Source organism: Conger conger, chromosome 7 (genome assembly GCF_963514075.1).
Source record: "Conger conger chromosome 7, fConCon1.1, whole genome shotgun sequence".
Lineage (NCBI taxonomy): Eukaryota > Metazoa > Chordata > Actinopteri > Anguilliformes > Congridae > Conger > Conger conger.
In genome coordinates this window covers 25,395,808-25,423,625 of record NC_083766.1, presented here as the reverse complement: position 1 = coordinate 25,423,625, position 27,818 = coordinate 25,395,808, and the positions used below count along the sequence as shown (strand labels likewise).

The 27,818-nt window shown below is 45.9% G+C and overlaps 1 protein-coding gene across 1 annotated transcript; it reads right to left on the bottom strand.

Annotated features, from left to right (window-relative positions):
* Nucleotides 1-91: 91 nt before the first annotated feature.
* Nucleotides 92-25,680, bottom strand: lars1b (leucyl-tRNA synthetase 1b). The gene is made up of 32 exons (XM_061249903.1): nucleotides 25,543-25,680; nucleotides 25,222-25,343; nucleotides 24,795-24,882; nucleotides 24,576-24,656; nucleotides 24,341-24,481; nucleotides 23,825-23,986; nucleotides 22,767-22,879; nucleotides 22,432-22,495; nucleotides 22,158-22,225; nucleotides 21,427-21,652; nucleotides 20,853-20,940; nucleotides 20,199-20,275; nucleotides 19,781-19,834; nucleotides 19,533-19,673; nucleotides 19,023-19,100; nucleotides 18,831-18,916; nucleotides 18,356-18,421; nucleotides 17,767-17,849; nucleotides 16,835-16,973; nucleotides 15,935-16,147; nucleotides 15,237-15,294; nucleotides 13,627-13,690; nucleotides 12,608-12,791; nucleotides 11,991-12,081; nucleotides 11,657-11,797; nucleotides 11,079-11,219; nucleotides 8,480-8,590; nucleotides 6,792-6,902; nucleotides 3,391-3,495; nucleotides 2,797-2,892; nucleotides 1,778-1,910; nucleotides 92-1,310 (listed from the first exon to the last, which is right to left on the bottom strand). The coding sequence occupies exons 1-32, from the start codon at nucleotides 25,546-25,548 to the stop codon at nucleotides 1,108-1,110; spliced, it is 3,534 nt and encodes a 1,177-aa protein (XP_061105887.1). The 5' UTR covers nucleotides 25,549-25,680; the 3' UTR covers nucleotides 92-1,107.
* Between the last annotated feature and the right edge of the window lie 2,138 nt (nucleotides 25,681-27,818).

Below are 27,818 nucleotides of genomic sequence, written 5' to 3'. Positions count from 1 at the left end.
TGGAACCCTTTGGATACGGCACCTTGAGCAACAAAACGAACGCTCAAAAGCAAGGAAACGACACGAGAAAGAAAGCCGCGTACACACAGACTCAACTGAGGGGCGTCTTTATTACATGAAAAATGGGTTTTATTTATTTGTACAGAAAGATACGAGCTCACGTGCCCGTTGTAAGCACGGCCCAAAGTCCAGGTCTAGCCCACGCACACGCCCTCCGAGCTATGGAAAACCACCAAGCAGACACAGCTGAACCACGCTCATATCTTGGACAGGTGCAGGCACATCGCACTATTAACCACAACAACCGCAACGGTAGAAACGATGTCTCCACCTGACAATGGCAAAATCAGTAGTATTGGCACAGCTCATTATCTACTGCTGCACATGCAAAAGAAGTGCGTGTGTGCGTGCGTGTGCGTGCGTGCGCGTGCGTGTGCGTGCGTGTGCGTGCGTGTGCGTGCGTGTGCGTGCGTGTGCGTGCGTGTGCGTGCGTGTGTGTGCGTGTGCTTGTGCGTGTGCTTGTGCGTGAATGGGGGGGCGGGGGGAAGGTTCTCCTAAGCCCCTACAACCCCCAAAAAACACATAAAAACATAATAAACCTGGAGGACGGATTTAGACAAAAACCTTTAAAAATTGAATAATAATGAACATGAATAATAATTTGTAATCTGTCATAAGACCTTATAGGGAGCACAAAATGAAATCCTGATTGTTCCTCGTATTTGGGGGATTGGGTGACCTCTGTACCCAGACCGTTATTAACGTGTGTGTGAGTGTGGTTCAGCCATTGCATAATCAGCCCGTTACACAACAGCCAATAGGAGAGGCCTTGATGGTGGCCAGTATTCAGGCTGTGAGGGTGGACCAGGCCTGGAGCGGCAACTCTGGTCCTGGAGAACCACAGGCTACGCTGGCTTCCCTGTCACTCTACACTTAATTAACCAATCAGAGCAGTCGATTACACCGCTAGCTCACCTGACCAGGTTACTTGGGCGTTAATTTAAGGTGAAAACAGAAACCAGCGGACTCTGCGGCTCTCCAGGACCGGGCCAGACTGGCGCTTCCGAAGCTCCCTGTCGAATGTCCCACACGGCCGGCTGGGCTCCGCTAGATCAGGTACACCAGGGAGTCCCCGATGTCCACGCTGAGGCCGTTGTCCGCCACGTGGACCTTCTTGCCGGCCAGGTCGACGTGGAAGGTGCACCTCTCCGAAATGGCCGACTTGCCCTGCTCCTCCTTCCCCAGGACGGGGACGCGGCGGGGGCCCAGGAGGGGGTCGTCGTACCTCATCAGCTTCACTTTGGACAGGTCTGCGAGAGGAAAGGGAAGGCAGGTTTATTCACCCTCGAGGTAACAGCACCTGCTGATGCGAGGCAGCCGGAGAGAGGATGTATTCAGCTAATTCATTTAGGGGAACTGAGACGGTCAGAGCGGGAATTTAGCCAAGACGCTGAAGAAACTCTATTACGAGGAAGTGACTTTAATGGCTAGTGTGCGTGTGCATTTCGCTCAAACATAATCGATCAAAGATCGCCAACAGACTCGACATAAACTGTGAGAACTAGCCTGCGGCAACCGCTGAATTGATCAGACTTGGGTTGAAATGGCATTTGTTTTTTGGTCTGCATTTCACTAAGCTTGCCTGGTGTATTGGAGCAAATGAAATGATCCAAAAGTCTAAACCCCACCCATCTACACCGCCTTGCAGGGCATAGAAGTATTTGAATCCAGAAGGAATACAGTTTGAGCGCAGGTCTGGAGCTGATGCTGGACTGACCTTTGATGGAGCGGTTGACTTTGGCCAGCCGTCGGACCACGCTGTCCTTGCTGTCGCCCTGGCGGATGCTGATCTTGGTGGTGAAAAGGCCGTTGGAGGGCTGAGGGTTGATGAAGGACACGGGCACCCCAGGCTAGAGGGAGAGAGCACCGGGGAGATGAACATGTCACAGGTGAACAACTTTCACCAGGGCTGCCCAACCCTGTTTCTGGAGATCTACCGTCCTTGTAGGCTTTCAGACCAACCCTAACAAAGCACATCTCATTCAACAGCTGAAGCAGGGCTGCCCAACCCTGTTCCTGGAGATCTACCGTCCTGTAGGCTTTCACACCAACCCTAACAAAGCAAATCTCATTCAACAGCTAAAGCAGGGCTGTTCCACTCTGTTCATGGAGATCTACCATCTAGTAGGTTTCCACTCCAACGCTAACAAAGCACATCTCATTCAACAGCTAGAGATCTCGGTGAGCTGATAATTAGTACACAGGTGTGCCCAATTAGGGTTGACACAAACCTACAGGATGTTCGATCTCCAGGAACAGGGTTGGTCAGCACTGACATTTACGAACAGCAGGTGTAGATGCGCACACCATACGAAAAGGAGGCCCAAGCCCCCACACATCAACCTCAGCGCTGGTATCATTTCAATTCAGAGCATGCCTCATGCTTTAAGTGTATGGGTACTTCCTGTCTGAATTCCCTGCATTTTACCCACATTAATGTAACCTGACATATCTGAAGACAGTCCTGAAAAATTATTAATGGAAGAATTCGATGAGGCGAAGCTAATAACAGTAAAATGATAGACCGGCGGACACGATGCCAATCACATCGCTGAGGTTCAGAAGAGGAGAAAAAAAATAATTAAAGAATAAAAAACCGGCTTTGGCAATGACGGCGCAGACCGCGTGCGGGATGAGCGAGCGCTTTTTCCGGGGGATGATTAATCTCCGCGCGTCGGACGCGAGACGGATCCGTGTGTCTGCCTGACAGGCCCGATAAGGGCTTCATTAATCTACCTCTGATCTGAAGACGCTGAACGGTTTCCCCGGGCAACAGTCCTCCTTAATTTTGTCGTCTGCCTCGGATGCGAACACCACGTCGATCTGCTCCAGCTGCAGGGGGGGAGAGGCGAGCACAACACCGTTTTATCAGGACCACTTCAACACTGTTTTAAGGGTTTTGGTCTCGTATTGAGACTACAAATCTTTCTATTTTCTACGAAGTAGAAAGATATTAGCTTGTCTCAAGTTACTGTTTGCTTGGCAAGTGAGATTTTCTTAACCCGCTGCCAATTCTTCAAATGAGTCAAAAATGTCTCGCCTCACTGGTAATATGATAAGATTTTAAATATATGGACTAACTGAATCTTACACAGGTGTTTGTAGTTCTTAAGTGTACATATTAAACCCAACCATATCAAAGTTTGGATTAGTCTTTATTTACATACATTTTAACATTTTTTGCAGACAATCTGGAGTAAACAAAATGAAAGATTAATCTCCTCTTTGAAGTTTTATCAATTAAGTCAAAAAGTCTGATAACTTTCCACATAATCATAATATACATAAATATTTTTCAAGTATGTGAAATATGATGAAAGAAGTGACTACCTCCAGGGAATTGGTTAAATACACAATGTTCTCCAGCAGGACCGCTCGCTCGTCAAACTCCAACTGCAGGTCCAGAACCCGCGGGCCGTTCTTCTCCAGGTTCTCCTGCGGAAAAAGACGAGAGAACCTCTCCGAATCAGAACCTCTCCGGATCAGAACCGTGCCGGATCAGAACCTCTCCGAATCAGAACTGCTCCGGATCAGAACCGTGCCGGATCAGAACCTCTCAGAATCAGAACCGCTCCGGATCAGAACCATACCTCATCTAGCCTCCTGCCGATTACCTGCCTGTTTTAACACAGGCGGTGACATATGATAACAATGCCTCTGGTTTATGAAATCGTTCTAAACCCCCTCCCAACCCCCCCGCCCCCCACCTGCCCACTTCCTCTCCGAGCAGCCCTAGAATCTGCAAACTGCAAACTAAAGCAAGGCAAAGCAAACCAAGTAGGGCGGCTGCAATAAGTCGCCAGTAGCTCATGCCACCAGTCTGTAGAAAAACAAAACAAAACAAAAACTGTATGTTCCAATACAAGACCTGCAGGAAATGTACAATGTAAAAATGAAGTGGGATTTTGCAATCGGTCTCTTGCTGTGTGATCAAAACAAGGCTTTGAGAAATTTTAGCAGACAGAGGAGTCGAGCTGAATTTTAAATTCAGAATGCTGTTTGACAGAGTCAAATGCCAACACAAAGACCCTGCTCACGCTCCCTCTCCCTCTCGCTCCCCCAACACCCTACACCCCCCCCCCCCCCCCCATTGTCTCCTCTTATCCTGAATGTACAGAGAGACAGACTGTTGTGGGTTTGTTTGGATAGTGCCTTTTTATATTGCTTTTTGAGTTTCTTTAACATCTGCGGAGAAGACCAAAAAAAAAAAGAACTTACAGCTGCTCAAAGATTTTTTTTCCACACTTTTGAAAATGACTTTCATCCAAGTCGAAAATGAGAACTAGCAAATGTACGTAAAGAAAAGGAAAGGAGTGAATAGACAAGCGAGAAAAGGTAAAACTTTGCCTTCATAATCATGGTGTAAAAGCTGATGTAAAAATAGCCTATGAATACAGAGCGCTTCTTTCCTTTGGCTCCTCAAAACCACAGAAATTGCTCAGAAAGTCTGCGTGTTAAACTTTTTGATTACGGTTTTGCAAATACAAAGCGCTGCGTTTCTGCCATCTAACCCGTCGGGCTTGTGTACCCCACAGCAGTCTGCGGTGATGTTCGACATTGTACAGTGAATAAGACGATCTCTTCTTTAATCTCTTGTTGGTGGTTTTAGACGAATGCATAATGCATGTACTGCTTTTATTTATCCTGAAAGTGCTTGCGTTCAATTCTGACAGCCTTGTTTTGAATTGTATCTCTCTCCGGCATTAAGCCAGGATGCAGCTGCATATGAGAAGAGGACTTGAACAGATTCCAGAGGCTTCGTCTTCAGTAATAACCGCTCAAACAGGTGAGGCTCGTGTTATTTCTCCTTCCGAAGGCCCCTCTCTACCACGTTGCCAAAGCACGCAGTCGCCGCCTTGTTCTTTTGGACAGCGGAGTCCAGGCGGTGTGAAGCTTTGTCAATAGTCCGTTCACTGCTATCTTGACATTCGTGTTTGCTGAACAGTAACATTCCAACATGCCTCCATTACACACCTCCCTGGTTCATTTTCTGGAGTGGTCCTGTCCTCAAGCACTCAAATGTCCAATCAGAAGGAGAGCTGAGTGAGAGGAGATTAGCGAGAGGAGAGGTCCAACCTGCCCCGCTCCGGTGGATTTTCCATCCGTGAGAGCCGCTCGTGCAGAGAAAGTAGTATTCTGCTTCGAATGAGTCGGGGATGTACTCCCCTGACGCGGGGGTGTACTCCCCTGACGTGGGGGATGTACTCCCCTGACGTGGGGATGCACTCCCCTGACGTGGGGATGTACTCCCCTGACGTGGGGATGTACTCCCCTGACATGGGGGTGACATCGGCTCAGGCGGTAAGAGCAGTCGTCTGCCAGTCGGAGGGTTGCCAGTTCGATCCCGCCCTGGGTGTGTCGAAGTGCCCCTGAGCAAGAAATCTAACCCCCCAATTGCTCCCGACGAGCTGGTTGGTGCCTTGCATAACAGGCAATCGCCGTTGGTGTGCGAGTGCCTGTATGAATGGGTGAATGCGAAGCATCAGTTGCACAGCGCTATGGATAACGCCGCTATATAGATGCCAACCGTTTACATGTCAACTCTTTTGTAATAACTGATTACTATTGCCTCAGCGGTCAACACTATATTCAGGATATGTGGGATAATTTTCTGAAAAATAATTGCAGACGACGCTACCTTCAGGCTTCTACACTCATTAAGTAGGCCTGACAGTTGGGAAGCTACAGTACATCACTAGATTGAATAAACTTAATGAGTTTGCTTATACTGTCACATTTTCTTACACAACTGACAAACAGACTTGCTGGCTAACTAGTACCTGTCAAGCTAGCTTTCAAAATGGGTTTGTAAAATTCCTGTACGCTTCTTTAATATGCAATACATTTTTCATATATTAATCCTGTTCACTCACAGCTCTTGTCTGGCACATTTCCAGACAGACAACAACACAGTGCAGGATTATGGGTAAGGAACTGGGCAGGTTATAAACCCAAAGGAGCAGGTTTAATTCCCAGCTAGAACACTGGCGTTGCACCCTCAAGCAAAGTACTTGACATTAATTGCTTTAATATATATGAAGCTATATAAATGGATAGTACGGAAACAAATGCGGAAGCTATGTCGGAGTAAGCTCTAGGTAAATTCCTGTCAGGTAATGTAGCCAAACAACTCGCTGACACTGTTCTCCATCAATTTGCATCATAAAATTGCATATAATTACATGCGATTATGTCTTTCACCAGCATTTAACTTTTATATTTTTTTAATGTAACTTTTAATTATACATTGTATGTTACCTGAGCACATATGCTCCTTTACAGCAATGGCCTGTCAATCCCCCCAGTTGTCTAACCTGCATGTCAGGACTGGGAAAGGAAACCAGAGTACCAGGAGGAAACCCGCACAGGCACAGGGAGAACATGCAGACCCTACACAGAAAGGCCCCGCTCAATAGAGACATGCATATGCTGCCACCAGACCAGGACCAAATACGTTTCTGTGCAGATTGGTTGGTTTCATAGGTTCCAATACAACAGACAAGCTCAGTAAAGCATAGAAACTTGCCACACTGACACTCACACACTCACACACTCACACACTCACACACTCACACACTCACACACTCACACACTCACACACTCACACACACTCACACACTCACACACACTCACACACTCACACACTCACACACTCACACACTCACACACTCACACACTCACACACACTCACACACACTCACACACTCACACACACACCTCCTCTTCCTCACCTTGATCATGGCGACGAAGGGCATGACCCTCTTCATGTACTTCTTCAGCTCGGACATGGCGCTCAGTTCTGCGGCGATCACCTTGTTCTCCGGGAGACTGCCGCCGTTGTTCTGGAATGTGAGTGACAAACAAGCCCGCCATTTTACATCAGCATTCCCCAACCGCCATTTTACATCAGCGTTCCCCAACCGCCATTTTACATCAGCATTCCCCAACCGCCATTTTAAATCAACATTACCTAACCGCCATTTTACATCAGCATTCCCCAACCGCCATTTTACATCAGCATTCCCCAACCGCCATTTTACAGTCAAACTGATCTCTCTAGCACTTTTTAGAGAAAACAGTCACAGAGGCGCTTTGCAGTAGGGCAAAAAAGGAGCAAAAAGGGGCACAACCCAGTCCTGAACCCCAAAACAGCAAGCACATGTGGAAACAAAAACTCCTCAATGGGAAGAAATCTCAGGAGGAACCCGGGTATAGAGGGGGAAAGTACAGTAAAGACTGCAGTTTACAGCGAATGTGTGCACACTCAACATCCACCTGTACGTGAACTGGGCTTGGCTCTCACATCCAAAGAGTCAGAACTTCACAAAGATCCAAACAATACAGCAATGAAGTACACAGCAATGCTGCTTGTGAGTTTGTATCAGACGCACGATTAAGGTGTAGCGTTGAAAACACGTTGGATGTCATTGTTCCAATTTAACTGGTGTTAATTACTTCACGTGTCATAACATGGCACCCCACAAAAAATCACTAATTATGCAACATATTTACTTTGTGCTTTTTTCAAATATAAAGGAGTTGATAACGGGCATCTTAAACTGCAATTTGTTTTGTCTCATGCGCTCAGATTAAAAAGTTGAGGTAAACGACATGACAGAGTCTCTCCCTCAACAAGGCAGCTAGACGAAAAACCGGCCGGCTAACAAAATGAGCCTGTCTGCCCAAACCCCAAGAACGCACATAAATCTAGTGAAGCTCCTAAATTTACGGTGGGAAAACATCTCGCAGTGAGGAAATGGAGCTCAATGAGGAAGATGGACAAAAGAAATCTGCTGGGGCCGGATTGAGTGCTTTAATATGGCCCCGGAATCGTCTTTAACTGCAGACAGCTTTAGGAAAGAGAAGCACAGCTGTGTGTTTGCTGCCAGATTATGCCACGTTGGGCCGGAAAAGATTCATTTATGTTTCAGAAGCATCGCTGGCAGCTGCAGCACTGGTGGCCTCGCGTCTCAAATAAACTGTCAGACGAGAAACATACATTTTTATTCTGAAAGGGCAAAAAATATCAACTGCAGATGAAATGAGACTAGTTAATTCCGTGTTCCAGTGAACTGCGCCGCCAAGTGGTCGGTTTATGCAATGCAGGTTCAGATGCAGCACAACGTTGTGGTTCAAGAGCTTGAGATTCGCACGAACGAAAAACCTGCTACGTGTCGTTTGGGGGGGGGGGGGCGGCTCCTGTAGGGGGGATGGGGGGCACATGGGGTGACAGGTAATGGGATAGACCCCCCCCCCCCCCCCGCTGTAAACACTCCATAAACACTGAATTCACTATTTCCACCCTTTGGCAGGGCCAGTGGGAACAGGGATGGAACAGACGGTTACTTTGGTCCATGCAAAGTAACCTGAAGAACTGAACACGGGTATCAGCGGGGGGCTCAGATTTGGGAATGCTCACCTTGTAGTGCTTCCCCAGCAGGACGAGGGCGCTGTGCTGCCAGGGGGGGTAGTTTTTGGCCACGTAGACGGTGCAGTGACTGGGCTTCTCTGGGGGCTTGCTGTCACCCTTCTACAAAAAGCCACCCAAAAAAAACAAAAACAAGACACACTGGACATCATCAGTTTCATCTTCAGACACATCGGACATCATCAGTTCCAACTTAAGTGTTTACGTTTATAAGTTGAACTATATTGTGAAAAACATCAATGCATGACGTGTTGAACATCTATGAGGAACACCTAAATAATAGGCCTAAATACAGTCAACAAATATCTTAAAGAATAAACCCCACATCTGTACACCACCTGAGGAGATGGGCTCTAGAGAAAATTGCAGCAGACCTCCACCCCACAATAAAAAAAAATCTGAAACAGCCCTCACAGGGCCGATAACTTTGGGCAGCTATTTACTGTTTTTCAGCTGAATTACACGCATGAGCCTCTAACGCTAATCCTATTACAAGTCCGAGGAAAGTTCCAGAAAAGTTAGTTCAGAAATGTTCTTTGCCCTTAGTTGTGTGTGTTTTTTTTTCCTCTTTTTAAACTATGTAAATTATTCAAACTTACTTCAAATTTCTGCAAATGATGAAATGTTTATGCAATCCCTCAGCACTGTCATTTTAACTCACGTTTTATTTTACTCAATTTCTTTCAGTTTTTGAATCATTTAATTTTCATTTTTGTCCCGTTTGATAGTGTTAATGTCAATCTAAGCGATGCGGTGGGTTATTTATCAGGTAACGGCAGACTTGCTCTCAGTCAGACCCAAACCCCCCTGTAGTTCCCCGGACCGGAGCTGGCCTCAGTCAGACCCAAACCCCCCTGTAGTTCCCCGGACCGGAGCTGGCCTCAGTCAGACCCAAACCCCCCTGTAGTTCCCCGGACCGGAGCTGGTCTCAGTCAGACCCAAACCCCCCTGCAGTTCCCCGGACCGGAGCTGGTCTCAGTCAGACCCAAACCCCCCTTCGGTTCCCCGGACCGGAGCTGGTCTCAGTCAGACCCAAACCACCCTGTAGTTCCCCAGACCGGAGCTGGTCTCAGTCAGACCCAAACCCCCCTGTAGTTCCCCGGACCGGAGCTGGTCTCAGTCAGACCCAAACCCCCCTGTAGTTCCCCGGACCGGAGCTGGTCTCAGTCAGACCCAAACCCCCCTGTAGTTCCCCGGACCGGAGCTGGTCTCAGTCAGACCCAAACCCCCCTGTAGTTCCCCGGACAGGAGCTGGTCTCAGTCAGACCCAAACCCCCCTGTAGTTCCCCGGACAGGAGCTGGTCTCAGTCAGTCCCAAACCCCCCTGTAGTTCCCCAGACCGGAGCTGGTCTCAGTCAGACCCAAACCCCCCTGTAGTTCCCTGGGTTGGACTGAGCCGAAGCTCTCTGGTGTCTGTGGTCCATTATCGCTCGGCAACAGATACACGCCGAAGAAATGGAATTCATTTTCATTTTTAAACATTAATTATTCATTTCTGAGGGTAATCGTTTTTCGTAATACAGCATGCTGCTCAGAAGCAGTCCTTGCTTCTGAAAAGCACAAGGGGGGGGGCGGCTGTTTGCCAAATAAAGCCCAGGTATCCATGCATTCATTTTACATGACAGGTGTCAGGTCCCTTTAAATCACAGCAGGAACGAGATTTTTTTCAGCAGTTATTTCTGCAGACCGAGGGGTGGGGGGGTGGGGGCGGGCGAAGGGGTGGGGGGAGGAGGGGGGGTTTCTCCACCCCCAACCCCTGGGAGAATATAGGCTATAACAGAGGTGCGAAGTGCACCTCTAATCCGCGCTGTGTGCCGTAATCAGCTTTAAAATGAGTAATTCTGCTTTAGCTCGGGGGCTACATCGTTTAATTAGCTTTTTCCGAGTAGGTAGCATTCCCGCGGTCTCGGTTCAAGTGCATTAACACACGCCACTGTATTCATTTCAACATATTAAAACGCTATTTCTTTTATGGGAAAAATTAGCTTCTATATCGGGTTACAAAATGTAAGTTTATTTACTTTAATTTTTACCGTCATCATGAAGGCCCTAGTACGGCTTGGGCCTCTATGAGCCTGTTACTCAACCCTCTTTACCTGGGAGTCAGGTGTGAAGACAGTCCTGTCAATCAGTGGCAGTAATTGTTCAGTTAACTACCTGGCAGGACAGAAAATGAGGGCCGGATTTCTGCATCCATGACTTATGATGACAGTAAAAAATCACCAGACAGTGGTCAGCTTCCCCCTCCCACCCTTCGAAAAGCAGTTTCCAGTGCTATAGAGCAGTTATGAACAGCATAATTAATATTCAATAGACTAACTGGACTGTTAACGCTGTGTTCTGTCACAATACTGTCTTCTGAACACTGATGTGAAGGTTATACATATTAATGAGGAGGCATGGGCACGGACCCAATTAGTGTCCAATCAGTGCAGCTTCATCAATATTCATATGCTTCACATCATCAATTGTAAGAAGATGGTACTGTCACAAGTTAGGAACACGGCACTAAGGATCTAGGTTAGCCTCCGGAGTCAGTGGCATGTACTCCCAGCGGGGGTGCAGTCCCAGAATGCCGGGCGGCAGGCACCTTGCTCTTGGGCGGCTGCAGGTAGGCTTTGATGCGCAGGCGCAGGTCGTGGGCGGTCTCGGAGAGGTACTGGGAGGAGCGGATCAGCACCTCGTCCACGGCCCCTGCCAGGGGCCACGAGGCCTTCATCAGGGACCCGCTCTGCAGGGACAGGAAGTGACATGGGGGGAGTGAGGTCACAAATGTGAGTGAGGTCACAAATGTGTGATTAGAATGTTCTTAACTGAATATTTAAGAACATTCTAATCATAATGTTCTAATGCTGATGACACAATCAATACTGGAATGACAGAATTTTGGAGAGAAAAAAAAACATTCCAAGCTACATGGTTCTTTTTCAAATACTTCTTTCTGCGTTTACATTTTTACGTGTTATATGATTGTTGAAATGTTTTTTTTTCCCCCCCTTCTCTCTCTCTTTTAAATGTGACAGTCTCTGCGGTTAACCTTGACCAGAACTCCCTGGAAGAGGAGATATTGGATCTCAATGGGACCTCCCGAGCAAAATAAAGGATAAATTTTAAAAAAGCTAACCGCCTCATAGCAGCTAGCGTCGAGGCCGTCGTGGGCTAACTCACCTTTCCCATGAGCGCCCAGGTGTGTTCGCACAGGTGAGGGCAGATGGGCGCCAGCAGCAGGGTCTGGTTCTCGATGAAGCGGAAGACCAGGTCTCTGTTCATGCCCTCGATCGCCAGCTCCCGGTACTTATCCTTCGCCGCCTGGAAGAGGGGAGGAGAAACGTGGTAAAAAACTAAATAAAAAAACATCCTGCCGATTTTCTCCGTTCTGTCCCTTTTATCTGCTGTGCCACTGGCTTAATGCAACTGAAACCTGCAGGATATCATGATGAACAGTGACGAACAAACACAAAGCACAACGGCACTGATGAGCTGTGTATGAAACTTCCATTACCTGGAATTCAAAGAAGCCGCTTTTCAAAGCCTCCTTGTACATCATCTTCTCATAATGCTGCTCCGTCTTAATGATGCCAGCGTTCATTTCACTGCACAGTGATGGAGAGATAGAGAGAGAGTGAGTGAGTGAGTGAGTGAGTGAGAGAGAGAGTGAGAGAGTGAGTGAGAGAGTGAGAGAGTGAGTGAGAGAGTGAGAGAGTGAGTGAGTGAGTGAGTGAGTGAGAGAGTGAGTGAGAGAGTGAGTGAGAGAGTGAGTGAGAGAGTGAGAGAGAGAGTGAGAGAGTGAGTGAGTGAGTGAGTGAGTGAGTGAGAGAGTGAGTGAGAGAGTGAGTGAGTGAGAGAGAGAGGGAGAGAGAGAGAGAGAGAGAGAGGGGGGGGGGGGGGGGGTGAGACAGATATACAGAGACAGTTAACTGCACTGCTGTCTGTTGGAGCAAAGGGTCTATATACCAACCCAAGAACACAAATATGCGGTGAGTTGTGTGAGAGCCAATGAAAAAGAACAACTTGCATGAATGAAATCAAATGAAGCACAAAGTTCTAGCCGCAGAAATGAATAGCAGGAGAGTAAGGAACTTTGGGAGACCCCCTACATCGACCCCGTCGCTGGCTGACCTGGCAAAGACCCTGTCGTTGAAGGTGTCGGCAGGCCCGGTCCTCAGGCTGTTCTGATTGGCTATCATCTCCTTCACCCACTCCACCCAGGTGAAGAGGCGGAGGATGCCCGCATCCGCCATGGTCTCCACGAAGTTAGCGTCCTCCACCGTGTCTCCAGCGTCCGCCAGCGCCAGGCGCATTCCTGGGAACGCACGCGGGAGGCTGGTCAAACTCCAACTCAAAAATAAACTCAAACTCAAACTCAAACTCAAACATAAACTCAAACTCAAACTCAAACAAACTCAAACTGAAACATAAACTCAAACTGAAACATAAACTCAAACTGAAACAAACTCAAACTGAAACAAACTCAAACTGAAACATGAACACAAACACAAACTCAGACATAGCCATAAACATAAACACAAACTCAAACATAAAATCAAACTTAAACTTAAACTCAAACTTAAACGCAGCTTAGTGAGTACACACACTCTTTCCATCTCTGCGTGATAAACAGCTTTCATCTCATGAATTTCACCAAATAAACTGGCCTCTAAATGCTGATGATTGTGTGATGGCAGGGTGTGAACTCTTAGAAACTTTAGATACTTCAGACTCAATGTTCACCATCGTTAAGACTAGCTGAAACAGAAGTAAGAGCAGCGCTAGCTGATATGACACATGCACCAGGGAAATTAACCTTTCTGGGAATGAGGAGGGGGATGTCAGACATACACCTCTGTGTGAAAAAGATATTGATAGGACGGTAACAGACAGTTGATCGACATGCACACCCTCAGGTACATGATGATGTAAAATCTTTTAAATCTCATTTTCCAGGAAGGGGATGAAGAAAAAGAAATATGGTGTGAAGAGGCACAAGTGTTAGAATTTAATCATTTTTTTGAGAATATATACTTGAAGACACGCTGACACGGCTATGAAGAATTGACTAAATTGAGGAATGTTGAATTCAGCTTGTCTTTATATTGTCATAAACGGTAAGATCTAACTGTCCATTTGCCACATCTTACCGTCAGCGGAAAACTTGCTAACCGCCTCGCTCAAGGTGAGGAAGTTCCCTGTAGACTTGGACATCTGAAGGAAGAGAAACACAAAGTGTGAGGTCAGATATTCATTTGCAGGGAGCCCTGGGCGGCCTGTGGCCTAGTGGTTAGGGTACATGACTGGGACCCGCAAAGTCGGTGGTTCGATTCCCGGTGTAGCCACAATAAGATCCGCAAGGCACCTAATCCTGCATTGCTCCAGGGAAGGATTGTCTCCTGCTTAGTCTAATCAACTGTACGTGGCTCTGGATAAGAGCGTCTGCCAAATGCCATTAATGTAATGTAATGGTGCTGTGCATTGTTGCAGGAACAGACCAGAAGGCCAAAACCAGGCTTTCTTTCTGAAGCCCACTTCCTGGTCTTATTGAGAGACACTGCGCACCAGTGAGGCTAGCTCAAGTTTCAGCCAACCCTTTCAATGGTAACCATATGGACAAAACACAGCCAATCATTTTTACCACAAAAATCTGTAGTCGCAAGTGATAGGTGGTTTCTTATTTTTGTAATGTCTCCCCACGTGCCAATTTGTAATGTGTGTCATTTAACATTGTCTGGAGAAATCAAGGACTTTTGTTCTCACTACCGAGTCACTGTGTATCACTGTATCTCACACGCTAAGAGCATGACACAGACCCAGTGACTCTCACTGTATCTCACACGCTAAGAGCATGACACAGACCCAGTGACTCTCACTGTATCTCACACGCTAAGAGCACGACACAGACCCAGTGACTCTCACTGTGTATCACTGTATCTCACACGCTAAGAGCATGACACAGACCCAGTGACTCTCACTGTGTATCACTGTATCTCACACACTAAGAGCATGACACAGACCCAGTGACTCTCACTGTATCTCACACGCTAAGAGCATGACACAGACCCAGTGATTCTCACTGTATCTCACACGCTAAGAGCATGACACAGACCCAGTGACTCTCACTGTATCTCACACGCTAAGAGCATGACACAGACCCAGTGATTCTCACTGTATCTCACACACTAAGAGCACGACACAGACCCAGTGACTCTCACTGTGTATCACTGTATCTCACACACTAAGAGCATGACACAGACCCAGTGACTCTCACTGTATCTCACACGCTAAGAGCATGGCAGACCCAGTGACTCTCACTGTATCTCACACGCTAAGAGCACGACACAGACCCAGTGACTCTCACTGTATCTCACACGCTAAGAGCATGGCACAGACCCAGTGATTCTCACTGCATCTCACACGCTAAGAGCATGACACAGACCCAGTGACTCTCACTGTATCTCACACGCTAAGAGCATGGCACAGACCCAGTGACTCTCACTGTATCTCACACGCTAAGAGCATGACACAGACCCAGTGACTCTCACTGTATCTCACACGCTAAGAGCATGACACAGACCCGGCCATACTTCATCTCCAGCCATGTAAGGTCTCTGGCTGGTAAAAGGAAAATTGTACTTTGGCGGTTTCAAAAACGTCTATGGAACAGACAAGCGGCCTCAGCTCGGTCGCGTTCAGGTCACCCACGGGCTGGATATCAGGTTCCCCGGAGCCCGGAACGGGAGGAAGGTTATCTCACCTTCTCCGAATTCAGCAGCAGGTGTCCATTAGCCCTGATCGCCTGTGGCCACTTCCCACTGCAGGCAGAGAGAAGGATAAATGACTTCACATCCTCAAAAATATATCAATAAAAAAAAAAATCAGACAAATAAAACCTAAAAGTGAGGACAGGGAAAATGTACCATTGATTTATAATTTCAGAAAAAAGATTCCCTCGGTTTCCTGTTAGTATGATGGTAAGGTATAAGGATCAGGTATCAGCAGGGGTGTAAGAGACACCTCGAGACCCAAAAATACAGAGGTCAAAAGACTGCGGTGGGGTGGGGGGTTGGCCGGGGTATGCTCAATCTTTGTCCTTTAATTTACTCATTTAATCCAGGGTGAACTTTAGGGTGCAAAGTCTGTACATATGCCTCTAGATTAGGTTTAAACTTAAGAAAATATTTAATACCATCCTTTCCCCTCCACTTTGGAAATGGTACAGTTAGTGTACGGTTTGCGTACGGTTAGCGCACGGTAAGCGTACGGTAAGCGTATGGTTTGGGTACGGTTAGCGTGTGGTTAGCGTACGGTTAGCGTACGGTTAGCGTACGGTTAGCGTACGGTAAGCATATGGTTTGCATATGGTTAGCGTGTGGTTAGCGTACGGTAAGTGTGCGGTAAGTGTACGGTTAGCGTACGGTAAGCGTGTGGTTTGCGTCGCGGCGGTCCGCTCACCGGTCCTCAGGCCACATGGCCACGTGGTTGTACAGGTAGTAGGACAGGTGGTTGGGCACCAGGTCCTTCCCCGATACGCGCACGTCCACGGGGTACCAGTACTCAAACTCCCGCCGGAGCCGCTGCAGGTGCTCCTTGGGAATGTCGCTTTTCGGGAAGGGCGAGTTCTTCAGGAAGATGAAATCCCACACCTCCCTGGTCATCTGCTCTGGTCTGATGCAGGTGTAAAAGAAAATCACACACACACACACACACACACACACACACACACACACACACACACACACACACACAGAGTCATTTCTAGTATTAGCATTTAGCATAAAGGAGCACAACATACTTAGACCCAATACAGTTATTAAGCTGACTCTTTTATCCTAAATGACTGACAGTTGATTAGACTAAAGAGGGGCCAATATCCCCTGGGGCAATACAGAGGGTAAGGGCCCAGCAGCTGTGCCCCTTGCAGGGGCGTGGACCACCAACCCTCCAGGTCCCAGTCAAGCACCTTGGCCACTAGGCTATAGGCTGCTCCTTACTTAGACTGACCCAAGACAAGACAACAGGGGACAGGGTACTAATTATGAGATTTACATTTAGAAATGTATATGCCCTTCGGTTAGGTGCTCCACCTGAGCTAAAATAACCGGTAAAATATAATAAAGACAAAAACAACAGAACAGGACACCAAAGCTGGGATTACCATGCATGCTCTGTGCCAGTCAGCCTTTTATATCCAGCGCGACATGGGGTTCCAAACCAGAGGATCAGCCCCCTCGCTACGCTAATCCCGCGCTCATGGGAAAAACCATCGCTTGTGATTGGAATTCAAACGAGCTGGAAAAGCCCAGCTCTCCAGATTCCAAAGTGAAGTGAGTGGGAAGAAGGGGGGCAGGGTACCTGATGCCCAGGGGAGAAGGACCCTGGCCATTCAGGACACCCCCCTGCAGGAAGTGGGCCACGGTGTAGTACGCCATGTAGATGGTGGAGTCCGACAAGGACTCAATCAGCCACTGCTGGTCCCACGGCAACCGTGTTCCTATGGCAACAAACACACAGTCAGAGGCCTGCTCAAATCGGCAAAAGGCCAAAGGCGCGTCATTCCCAAATGTTGATTCCCGTGGGGCAGCAGTAATTTAGCCAATCGGCTGAACATTGGAATCACATTTTATATGTTATTGCTATGATGACCTTTTAAAATTAATTTCAGCATAAGAACAGATTACCAAGTTGATGTGAAAATGTGTAATTATTACACAAGTTAGTGTCTATCCAAAACAGTCAGAATATTGGTTTTTGAAAAGAAGAATATATTCAATCAACTATGAAGTATGACAAAGAATGTATGTCACGATATGCAGATATTGTGACAGGTTCCTTGTATTATGACATACCGCATCATGAGTACAGACTGAACTGAAAGCAACTGCATCCAGCTAAGAACAGAATAATCAAACAGGGTAGGATTAGAGTTTATTGACAAGGTCAATATTTGATCATGGCCATTGCATGGATTTAACTCCATTTAAAAGAATCACATCTCCACTACTAATGGGAATTAAAGAAAGCAAATGTGAAATGGAAGCACTAAATTATGAACTCAGAGAGTGGGCTTACAGTAGTGTAATGTGGCTCAGCACCAGGCTTCAGCAGATTATCTGACAGACATTACAGAACCACACCTAACCCAGAACATGCTCCCCCAAAGCCCCGTTGAGAATGGACAGAGAAAGTTCCCTGTGTCCGCCGGTCTCCGTGAGGGGAAGAGGCTAGACTGCGTTCCCCGCTGCCCACCCTCCCTGCCCTGCCACGCCCCACGGCCCACCCCTCACCCAGGCCGTAGGTTCGAGAGCACGCGTGTTCCTGCAGCCAAGCCAAAGTCGCCTCGAAGTTCTTCCTGGTCTCGTCACCGTACCTGCAAAGGTCAAAAACCCCCCCAAAAAAAGCTTCATTTTTCCATTTCCTTTGCCATCACCTGGATTCGTTCATTAGCACACATTTTCAGCCAGAAGGTAGGAGTAATGAGTGAGAGCTTGGGTTTAGGAGTGGAAGAACCAAATAGCACTTTTACTTTTACTTTCTGACCCCTGGGCTGTCTACCTCCGCTTATATTACTCAGCGAATACCCACTGCTTAACATAAGCCCTCTCTATAGCAGTCATCCCATCTTCAGCTACGTTTCACCCTTTAAACTCAACATTTCACTCAAAGGCACAAAACAGTTCCAAAGTTCCAAACCACAAACTGTCAGGAGTTCCCCAACAATGAAGGCATACTCCTACTCCCTGCCCATAGGACGTTGCCCTCGGCGACCCTTAAAGCGTTCAGCTACAGAGAATGCTAGCACAATCGGTAAAAAATAAAATTTCAGACCGCCGATCCTGTGTAAAAGCGGGGAAACCATCACTTAATTTTACTCACGTCTCCAAGTCTTTCAGGCAGCCCGTGGCCTGCTGCTTCCATTCCTTGTCTCCGTAGTCCAGGTACCTGACAGGAAACACGGGTGGGTTGGATGTGACAAATCTTATAGATAACTGCCGATCTGATCAGCAGACCTCGCAGACTTTAAAGCAGCGATCTTCATTCCTGGTCCGGATGGGCCGCAGGGTCTCCTGGACTTGTTGTTACTCAGCACTTCACTAATCAAGTAAAGCAGTCCATTACACAGTCAACTCACCTCGCCTGCTCTCTCTCTGGCGTTTACCTTGCTGTGTTTCACACTCTGATGAAGGTCTGGCACCGAAACGTCAATGAACGTGAATTCACGCATGTTATTTTGCAGTATGCAGCCTTTGCATCGAGTTTCTTTAACCAGCGAAATGGGTTGAAATTCCGTAACGGCGATGTAACGAGCAGATGAGCCCCAGGCAGCGGCTGAAGTGTTGGTTTCACTCACCACTGATCGCAGAGGGCCACCACGCACTCGTCTGCCGAACGTGACATCACCTGTTTCTCCGGCTCCATGTAGACCAGCGCCTCGCCCTTATTTGAAAATAAAAAGGGGGAAAAACTAAAGTCGATGAACAAAACAAAACAAAAAAAAGTTCATAACACAGTCTTTAAAACAGCTAAAGGATGGTCTCTTTACCTTCTCCACCATCATCTTCTGAATGGGCTTCTTCACATCCTGAACCTTCTGCCCCTTGAATCCCTCCACCAGCATGACCTGAAGGGAAGGAAGAGCCAGGAGAGGAACACTCATCCAGCCGCCGCTTAACCCACCCCAGCACCTGGGTCACACAGCTAGCGTAATGAGCTAAAGCGCTAGCTCTCATTCCACCGAGGTCCCCAATGATAAGAGAATCAAATTCCGATTCAGTGCACATGCGGACTGGGGCTGGGGCATCCCAACACAGCTTACATTCAGACATATTACAATGTTATAGAAGATGATAATAATCCAAGGTACAGTACATTGGTGATGAGTCTTCTGGTCGGTGACATTGCTATGGTATCTGCCAGACCCTGTTCTTGTTCCAGGGTCAGTTTACACTGCTGGGTTTTTCCCAGAAGAAATTCAGTGAAGGTACCCTTTTCCAAGCGTATATCCGCCTGTCCCCGAGTGTGCTGTATGGAGGGAGCGTTGGCGGTGACTCACTCCTTCGTAGAAGCCCTTGAGGTAGACTTTCTCCTTGGCCTCGGCCAGCTTCTCGCGGTCGTTCTGGCTCTGGATCTTCAGCTCGTCGCACACCAGGGGCGCCGACAGGCTCCCATACCCCGGGATCTCGATGATGGGAATCTGGAGACGGCAGGAGAACACCCAGCAGCCCACGTTACCTACCCGCTCGGGCCAGAAGAGCCAGCGTGACTGCCGGTACCAGGGAGAGCGCTAACGGCATCACTTACTGGTTCAAACGGCAGCACCATTTTGTCTTCGATCCCGTACTTCTCCCTCAGTGCCTGCGTAAGGAAACAAAATGGTTGTCAGCAGCATACGTAGCTCATATCACTCATTGGCCACCACCACCAGAGATATGCGCTTAACCTGCATTGCTTCATTGTCTATCCAGCCATATAAATGGATAGATACCCATATTATTACACAATGTAATATAAAATGCAAAAAGCTGGGCATGTTGCTCTGGATATGGAGCGTCAGCAATGTCCATAACTGAATGTAAAATTCTAAGAAAACCTTTGGGTGTTTGTGGAGATTAACAACCAACAGGACACACATAAAAGCGCAAATACAAGGTCTGCTGAAGAGAACTCCCGGTGAGTGGAAATTGCCAAGCGATGCAGTATCAGCAGAGCGGGAACACACCTGTTTCTTTTTGATATCTCTGAGGGCGGCGATGTCATCAGGGGAGTCAGACGGAACGCTGGTGACAACCCCAGTACCTGCGTTCACCAAAAAAAACGAGTCAACCCAGACTCGACCCAGACTCCAACACAGTGAAGACAGCTCCAGTGCATTAAAAACTAATTTGGCACCATCTTCTTCTGTCCTCAACAAACACACTGCCTTCATTTTCCAAACAATACAGACATCTAAAACCATGATATACCCATTCCGTGAAGTCATTATTCCAAAAGTGGATATAACACCGATGTACATAAAAAAGACAAGAAAGGGAGGGGGGATGGGGGGGACCCTGCTAACACAAAAACATACACAAAAGAAGGTGCTGCAATGCGGTAGCAATGTTATAACAGTGACAGAATCTTCCAGTCACATTGCGAGAACATTTTGTGTTAGCTGGGAATGCACTAAATTCACTCTCACTAGATGTGAAAAATTAAACTTTCATGCAGAGTCAAGAGTTGCACTAGAATTACCATAACCCCTGAATTAACCACAGTCCTCCTCAGACTCTGCACTATTGTAACCTCAGCATCAATCCCCCCTCACACAGCTCCTACACAAAGACGGGATGCTGTTGGAGACATCAGAGCAGAAGAGACCAGCACCGCTCACCTTTGTCTTCTTTGATGGTGAGCATGGGCAGGGCATAGATGGTCTTGTAAGAGGTAAGAGGGGCCCTCAGAGCACAGCCGAGGATATCCTGGGAGAAAAGATAAGAGAAGCAGCTAAAACACACACTGTGCCACTGCATTGTGGGAAAGATAACACTGCACTTTCCTTATTTCAGCACATATATACACATATAAAAGAAGTTTCTCTGAGACATTTCTTATCTCAGTCTGCCCAGGTTAATAAATGTGTGTGGGAATTACAGCTTGGCCATTTTTTATTTGTGCGTGTGTGTGCATGTGCGCATGTGTGAGTGAGTGAGGGAGAGAGCTGATCCCGCTTTCTGTACAATAAACGTCACCGAACTCAATTAGGTAATGACGCTGATTCAAAGCCCCATACAAATAAACCATAGCGCTGTGATAAATTGATAAAATTCATGAAATTATAAAATAAGTCTATCGCTAAAGCTTTGTAGAATTGTTATTTTTAGGAGATATAAGATTAGACTGACGATGCGTGATTAAGAAAACACCTGGCATCATCGCTAATAATGCATAACCGAGGAGGCGTGTACCTGCCCGAGGATCTCCATGACGACCGGGACCACGGCGTTCTCCTTGGTGAAGCCCTGGTAGGACATGTTCCTGGCTGACCGCCGCGTGCTGATGAACACGTCGCCGCTGCTTATCTCGAAGACCACGTACTTCATATCGGGCCGGACCCAGCAGTTCGTCTGTCCGAACATGGTCTCTGGTCTGAGGGTCGCTGCCACCAGGAAGACGTTCTTACCTTTAAGGCCACTGCCAACGAATCGGAGGAGGCAGTTAGGCGTCAGCCCCACCTCTTGACTGTAGACTCACTCAGCCATAGGGTAAACACTGTCACATGCTTTGACAGTAGAATTAACCCTGCCTCCAAGACTGTACATCAGTGGTCTCAAACTTCACGTTTATGCTGGTTTTTATTCCAGCATCAGATCTTGATTATATAATTATATTTAAACTATTTGCTGATTTGGGTCTGTGGGTTTGCACATAATGCATATAAAGTGTATATGTATACGTGTCATTTGTATTTAGTGTTATTTACGTCTTAATAACAACTGTTGCTAATATTCTGTGCCGATTAGCATTAACTGGTTGGAATGAAAACCTACACGCACACAGCCCTCTGTGGCAACGACTTAATAGACCACTGCATATATTCGGTCAGCTACAGGGTAGATATTCACAGGCTCTGAAAGCAGAAACTGTTTATATATATATGGTAGAGTAGAGAGGTACTTTAAAAGCTGCATATCCATACCTTAGTTTTGAGGGGTACGGTTCAATAATCTTCATTTTAATGAGGGTATACTCCTGTGGACCAACTCCCTGTTGGAAAGAAAAATCTTAAGAAATGGCACGCAACCTACAGGTAAACAAATATTTGTAAAGTAGCTTTTGTCTTATGAACAAATACCTTGCATCACAACAAAATCTGTCTGTCTGTCTGTCGTGAGCCATACAGACAGACGCTAAAGCCAGACGCTAATTCAATCCTGGTTTAACTAGCATCCCAACAAAGTCAAAACGCTCACCTCGCCTGACTGTCTGTCATGATCCATACACGGCTGTCCATCCTTCGGAGAGTAGATGGTATACCTGCCAAAATGAGGCTTGTGTGTTCATACTGTTCAACAATGCAATTCACATCTCTAAATTTCGACATAACATATAAAGTATACCACCAAGCACTGATAATGGGGGGGGAAAAGCAACCAGAATTAGAGTGAACATTGATAAAAATAAATAGGTGTTGTAATAAGAATGAGGCATCAGAAACAATGCTTAATTATCCTTAAGAACATAATAATGAAAGTCATATCACACTGGACACATTGCAAATATCTGCAATATCTTTTCGCAAACTCACCTTTTCCCAAATTTGATTTTCTTCCTTTCCTTCAGAATCATAAACTGCCACCTGACAAAGGAGTCGTAGAAGGGGTTGACATCTGTCGTGATGAAGGAGCGTCGCCAGTCAACCTACAGCAGACCATGAATATTCATTATTATAACTGTATACTGTATAATCTCATTAGGAATGCACCAAATCCAGGATTCGGCTTCCAAACTGGCCAAATATACGGTACACGTTTGCTTTGGATGTACATGCATTTGGCCAAATGCATACCAAACCCAAATCAAACATGAATGATCACTTGTTTGTAGCTGTGTGTGGATGGCTAGATAGCACTGTAAGAAATGTAATGTGGCACGATAATGCCAAAAAGAATGTCGCAATATTTGAGGGTGAACCAAATTGTAAGGTTCCTGATTTATGACATGGAGGCATGGATGGGTTAACCGGCACACAGCATCAACATTGATAATCAGCTTCTGTCTTAAACATGTGCTATCTAGCCATGCCAAAAAATGGTGCTCATTCCAAATTGCTGGCTAGATCACTAGTGTGAGTTTCATTTGGCAAAACCTGGATCCGACATATCAGAAATTATTAGTACAGATCTCATTACTCCTATTAGAACTCCTATTCTGTGCACCAACCAAAGTGTTTGTGGCAAGATACATGCAATGCACATTGCAAAAGCCAGACAAACATGGGCATAGTTCAAGTAAAAGAACAGCAGCAAGATAAGCATATGACCAATCTGATGCAAGTGGAGTCTGCAGTGCTTAACATTAATATATGTCTGTAGCTAAGAAGTGCTTCAGGAATGGATAACCATAAGAAATATACACCAGGAATATAAACGTACAGTACATTGTACAAGCACACACATCTTAACTACTGACCCATAATCTCTAAAGTTAAACTGTACTCATTTCAGTTGGTGAAACAACTTAACGCCAATCTCTGGCTATAGTTCCACTAACAGATAAAAAAGTGAAGCCAGTTCAGATGAAACGCTAGCAGAAAGAAAGCAGGCTTTCTGATCAAAGCTCAGTTCCCCAGTGTCCCCTGGTCACCTTGACTCCCATGCTCTGCAGATCCCGAATGGCCAACGGCGGGAAGTACTCCAGCCAATGAGCTGCGTCCGCAAACTTCATGATCTCCTCGTCCTGCATGCCCAGAGACTTCATGATGTCCCATTGGAACTTGGCTGCCCCAGACTTGGCCACAGCTTTGCTCTGACAAGGGTGTGGAAGGACAAATCAGGACTGTTAGTGAAATATTACACACCGGTCAGAACAGAGATCCATTCTGGAGGTACAGGAGATCAGCAGGACCCTACAGTGAACCCATTTAAGGAGCTGAAAATTTTGAAAAAGGCCTTGGAAAAAGTGTTCGCGTAACCTTAAAAGGACTGCCATGGATTATCAAAAATATTTTCAGGCTTGTTAAAGAAGCCATGTTGTTGCTCAGCCAAATAAAACTGTCATCTTAACTCACCGTGTGTGTTTTAATAAAGTTGACCTCCAAAAATACAGTTCCAAGACACCAAGCTGGAGCAAAATCGGTAAATTTGGCAAACAAGCCCTAACCTTTTTTCCCTTGGACTTGTCTTTGATGATGATCTCATCCCCCAGTTTTTTTGTTTCATCTTCCCCCTCCTCTTCCTCATCTGGGAACTGGGGTGGACATCCATAGAGCTCCATCTCTCTCTTCAGCTTATCAGCACAGGCCTAAACCGAAGGTCGATACTGATGTGAGAACGAAACAGGAGGTGTAACCACAACACTTCGCCTGAACTGGTGATGCAAGAAACAGAGGACTTACTTTGATAGGCATTCCGGTGCAATGAAGTCCGAAAGGAAACAGGCATTGCTTTCCTTTCAAACGCTGATATCCAACTGCAAACTGCAAACAAGTCAGATTGTATGTGTAAGCAAGGGATTGTATGTGTAAGCAAGGGGTTGTAATGCAAGATCATTATATGGGGATTACTCTGTATGCAGATAGTTAACTTTTACCTATTGCAATTGCGGGCATACCTACCTCACATTTTGACAGACAGAAAGTATGACCAAGATGGAGTCTTCCATTCATGTAGGGGTAGGGAAAGGTGACAAAGTACTTGTTCTTGCTGAAAGTGAATTCACATTAATACACATGAATAAAGAAATATCAAGGTGATAAAAGTGGGCACAAAACGTTTGCAAAACGTTCTGTGCCCTACTATACTTAATCACATATGTAATCACAGTTAATTTGCAGTTCATGCAAAATTATCTGGTGCAAGCGGCTACAATGCGAAACTACTGTAGCATATAAGCGCTAGCTAGCTAATAGTACACATAAATCGTATGGATCCATTCCAGCGAGGATTACATTTAATTAGCTGGTTCGTTACAGTTTGATTAAAAAATGACTAACCAGATGACATGTCACTAAACAAGCCCGCAAACCTCGTTACAAAACTCACTTTTTGCTGCCACCAATAGTACTGGGTGCATCGCTTTCAAAAACTTTTTCCATCTCCCATTTCTTTTGGACCTCCAACTCAATTTTTCTGAGGTAGTCCAATTTCGCAGTGCCCTTTCGTTCCTAAAATACACGTACAATGAACACATTTTGACACACAGTGACAGTTTCCATACAGCAATATACCGCTATTGCTAGCTAACTTGTTAGCTCGTTAGCTAGCCAACTGTGTATCGCTTCTGTAGACAAAGATATGTCGAAGACACAGCATGGAGCTGAATGTGTTTTTAAAATAATACAGATAAACAACGAGTATGCATACCGTCATTTTGAGTGGACTAAGTGGGATTTTCTAAACAAATAAGAAAGTCCAAGTAGAAAACGCTACGAGCAAAACCCACGCCGCTTCCACTGAACAGAGCTGATGAAACAGGGACGACAGAGAGGGCCAATGGGAAACGCTTTGCATTCTGGGAACGTAGTTTCTTGTCCCTTGTAGAAAGCGAAGCCTATTTCAATAAAACTTCCATTCCAACAAGTCACAGTAACCTTTTCAAGTGATTTTTTTGGAGATAGTTGTGGGAATCGTAGTTCTTATTCGAGCATGCCGATGTACCGCTCGCATTAAATGGATGAAAGTGTCTGATGTTTTAGTTCCGATAGTCTTATCAGTAGCAGAACTGAGAGATTCATTATTTCCTTTTTTATTTTTGCAATTAAAAATATAACAAAATACAACAACAACAACAATACTACTACTACTACTACTACTACTACTACTACTACTACTACTACTACTACTACTACTACTACTACTACTACTACTACTACTACTACTACTACTACTACTACTACTACTAATAATAATAATAATAATATTAATAGGCGGCACGGATGGTGCAGTGGGTAGCACTGCCGCCTCACAGCAAGGAGGTCCTGGGTTCGAATCCCCGTCGGCCGGGGCCTCTCTGTGTGGAGTTTGCATGTTCTCCCCGTGTCTGCGTGGGTTTCCTCCGGGAACTCCGGTTTCCTCCCACAGTCCAAAGACATGCAGGTTAGGCTGATTGGAGAGTCTAAATTGCCCGTAGGTATGAGTGTGTGAGTGAATGGTGTGTGTGCCCTGCGATGGACTGGCGACCTGTCCAGGGTGTATTCCTGCCTTTCGCCCAATGTATGCTGGGATAGGCTCCAGCCCCCCTGCGACCCTGTTCAGGATAAGCGGGTTAAGATAATGGATGGATGGATGGATGGATGGATAATAATAATAATAATAATAATAATAGCATATGATGACAACCATGGGCACGGTAGCAATGTATAATACAATCTATAACAAAAAATGAAACAAGAATATTTAATGAAGACCACTTGACATTATGAAAGCAGCGACTTGATAATTGAATAGCTATATATATCTTTCTGAGACCTTGCAGAATAAATAGATAAATAAATGAATGCAATGAAATATTGTTAGCTAAGGTAACTGTCAGTCTTTGTTGACTTAAAAGTGTTTGAATTTTCTACGATGGTTTGACAAACCATTACATGCTCATTTAAAGTTGATGTGAATCGAACGAACTGTTTTCCAGATGTTAAGACGATCCCTCCGCAATGTCCAACCATGTAGCTGCTTTAGTGAAGAAAAATAAGCCTGGTAAAGGCCGAGAGCCGTTTGTGAGGTCTCCGTTAGTCTTCTCACGAAAAGGTAACCTACGTACTGCATTGGTCAATGTGACGCAATTCGCCGTATTTATTTTTCCAATTTGACTGCTGAAGGCATGTAATTATAATGTCACTTTTGATTGTGTAAGGGTAATTTTCTTAATTGATTCTTAATTGACAATGTGTGTTAACATAAAGACAATCACGTGATTACAAATAACCTTTCAGTGATAATCCTTATTACTATTAGACCACTTTCTGAATTAACTGCTTACTATGAGTCTTTCTCTGTCTCTCTCCAGCAGACAGACAGCCTTTGACCTTAATGTATCTGCTTCTCAGCTAGCACATTCTGGTCTTACAGCAAGGTCAACAAGGAGACAAAATACTGATAAATGTTCGTGGCCAGCTTCATGTCTTTTTGTTTTGGTAAAGCCCCCCCTTCTGGAAAAGTGTGTATAAGAGTCTTACTGTGTCTGATGCAAATCAGAAAGCCGGTAAGCTTTCTCACTTTCTGTAATTTCTTTGCAAATAAATACGAAAGTTAAACTGAAGAATAACTATTGTTGTGTTTTTTACTGGATCTGTTTCATCAGACGATGCTCACCTGTGAAATGTTAAAAAGGGTATTTTCCCCTAACAGGTTATGAAATGAGACCTGGAAACGTTTTTTTAAAAATGTATCTTTTATGTATTTTTACATATGTTGTAAAGGACCCTCTTTGCATGCTTATAGTTGTGCAAATGATGATTGTTCATTAAAATTCAATGCAAACGGGAAAAAGAGTAATGCCCGCCCCAAAATATTATATTCGTTTGCTGATTCGGTAAATTTGTCACAACCCTCTAGTCGGGAGAGCTGATTGGCTTTGAGTGTTTCTTTTTATGTTGAATGGCACCGTGCCTCTCCTGACACAACGCTGGTTGAAACGTAAA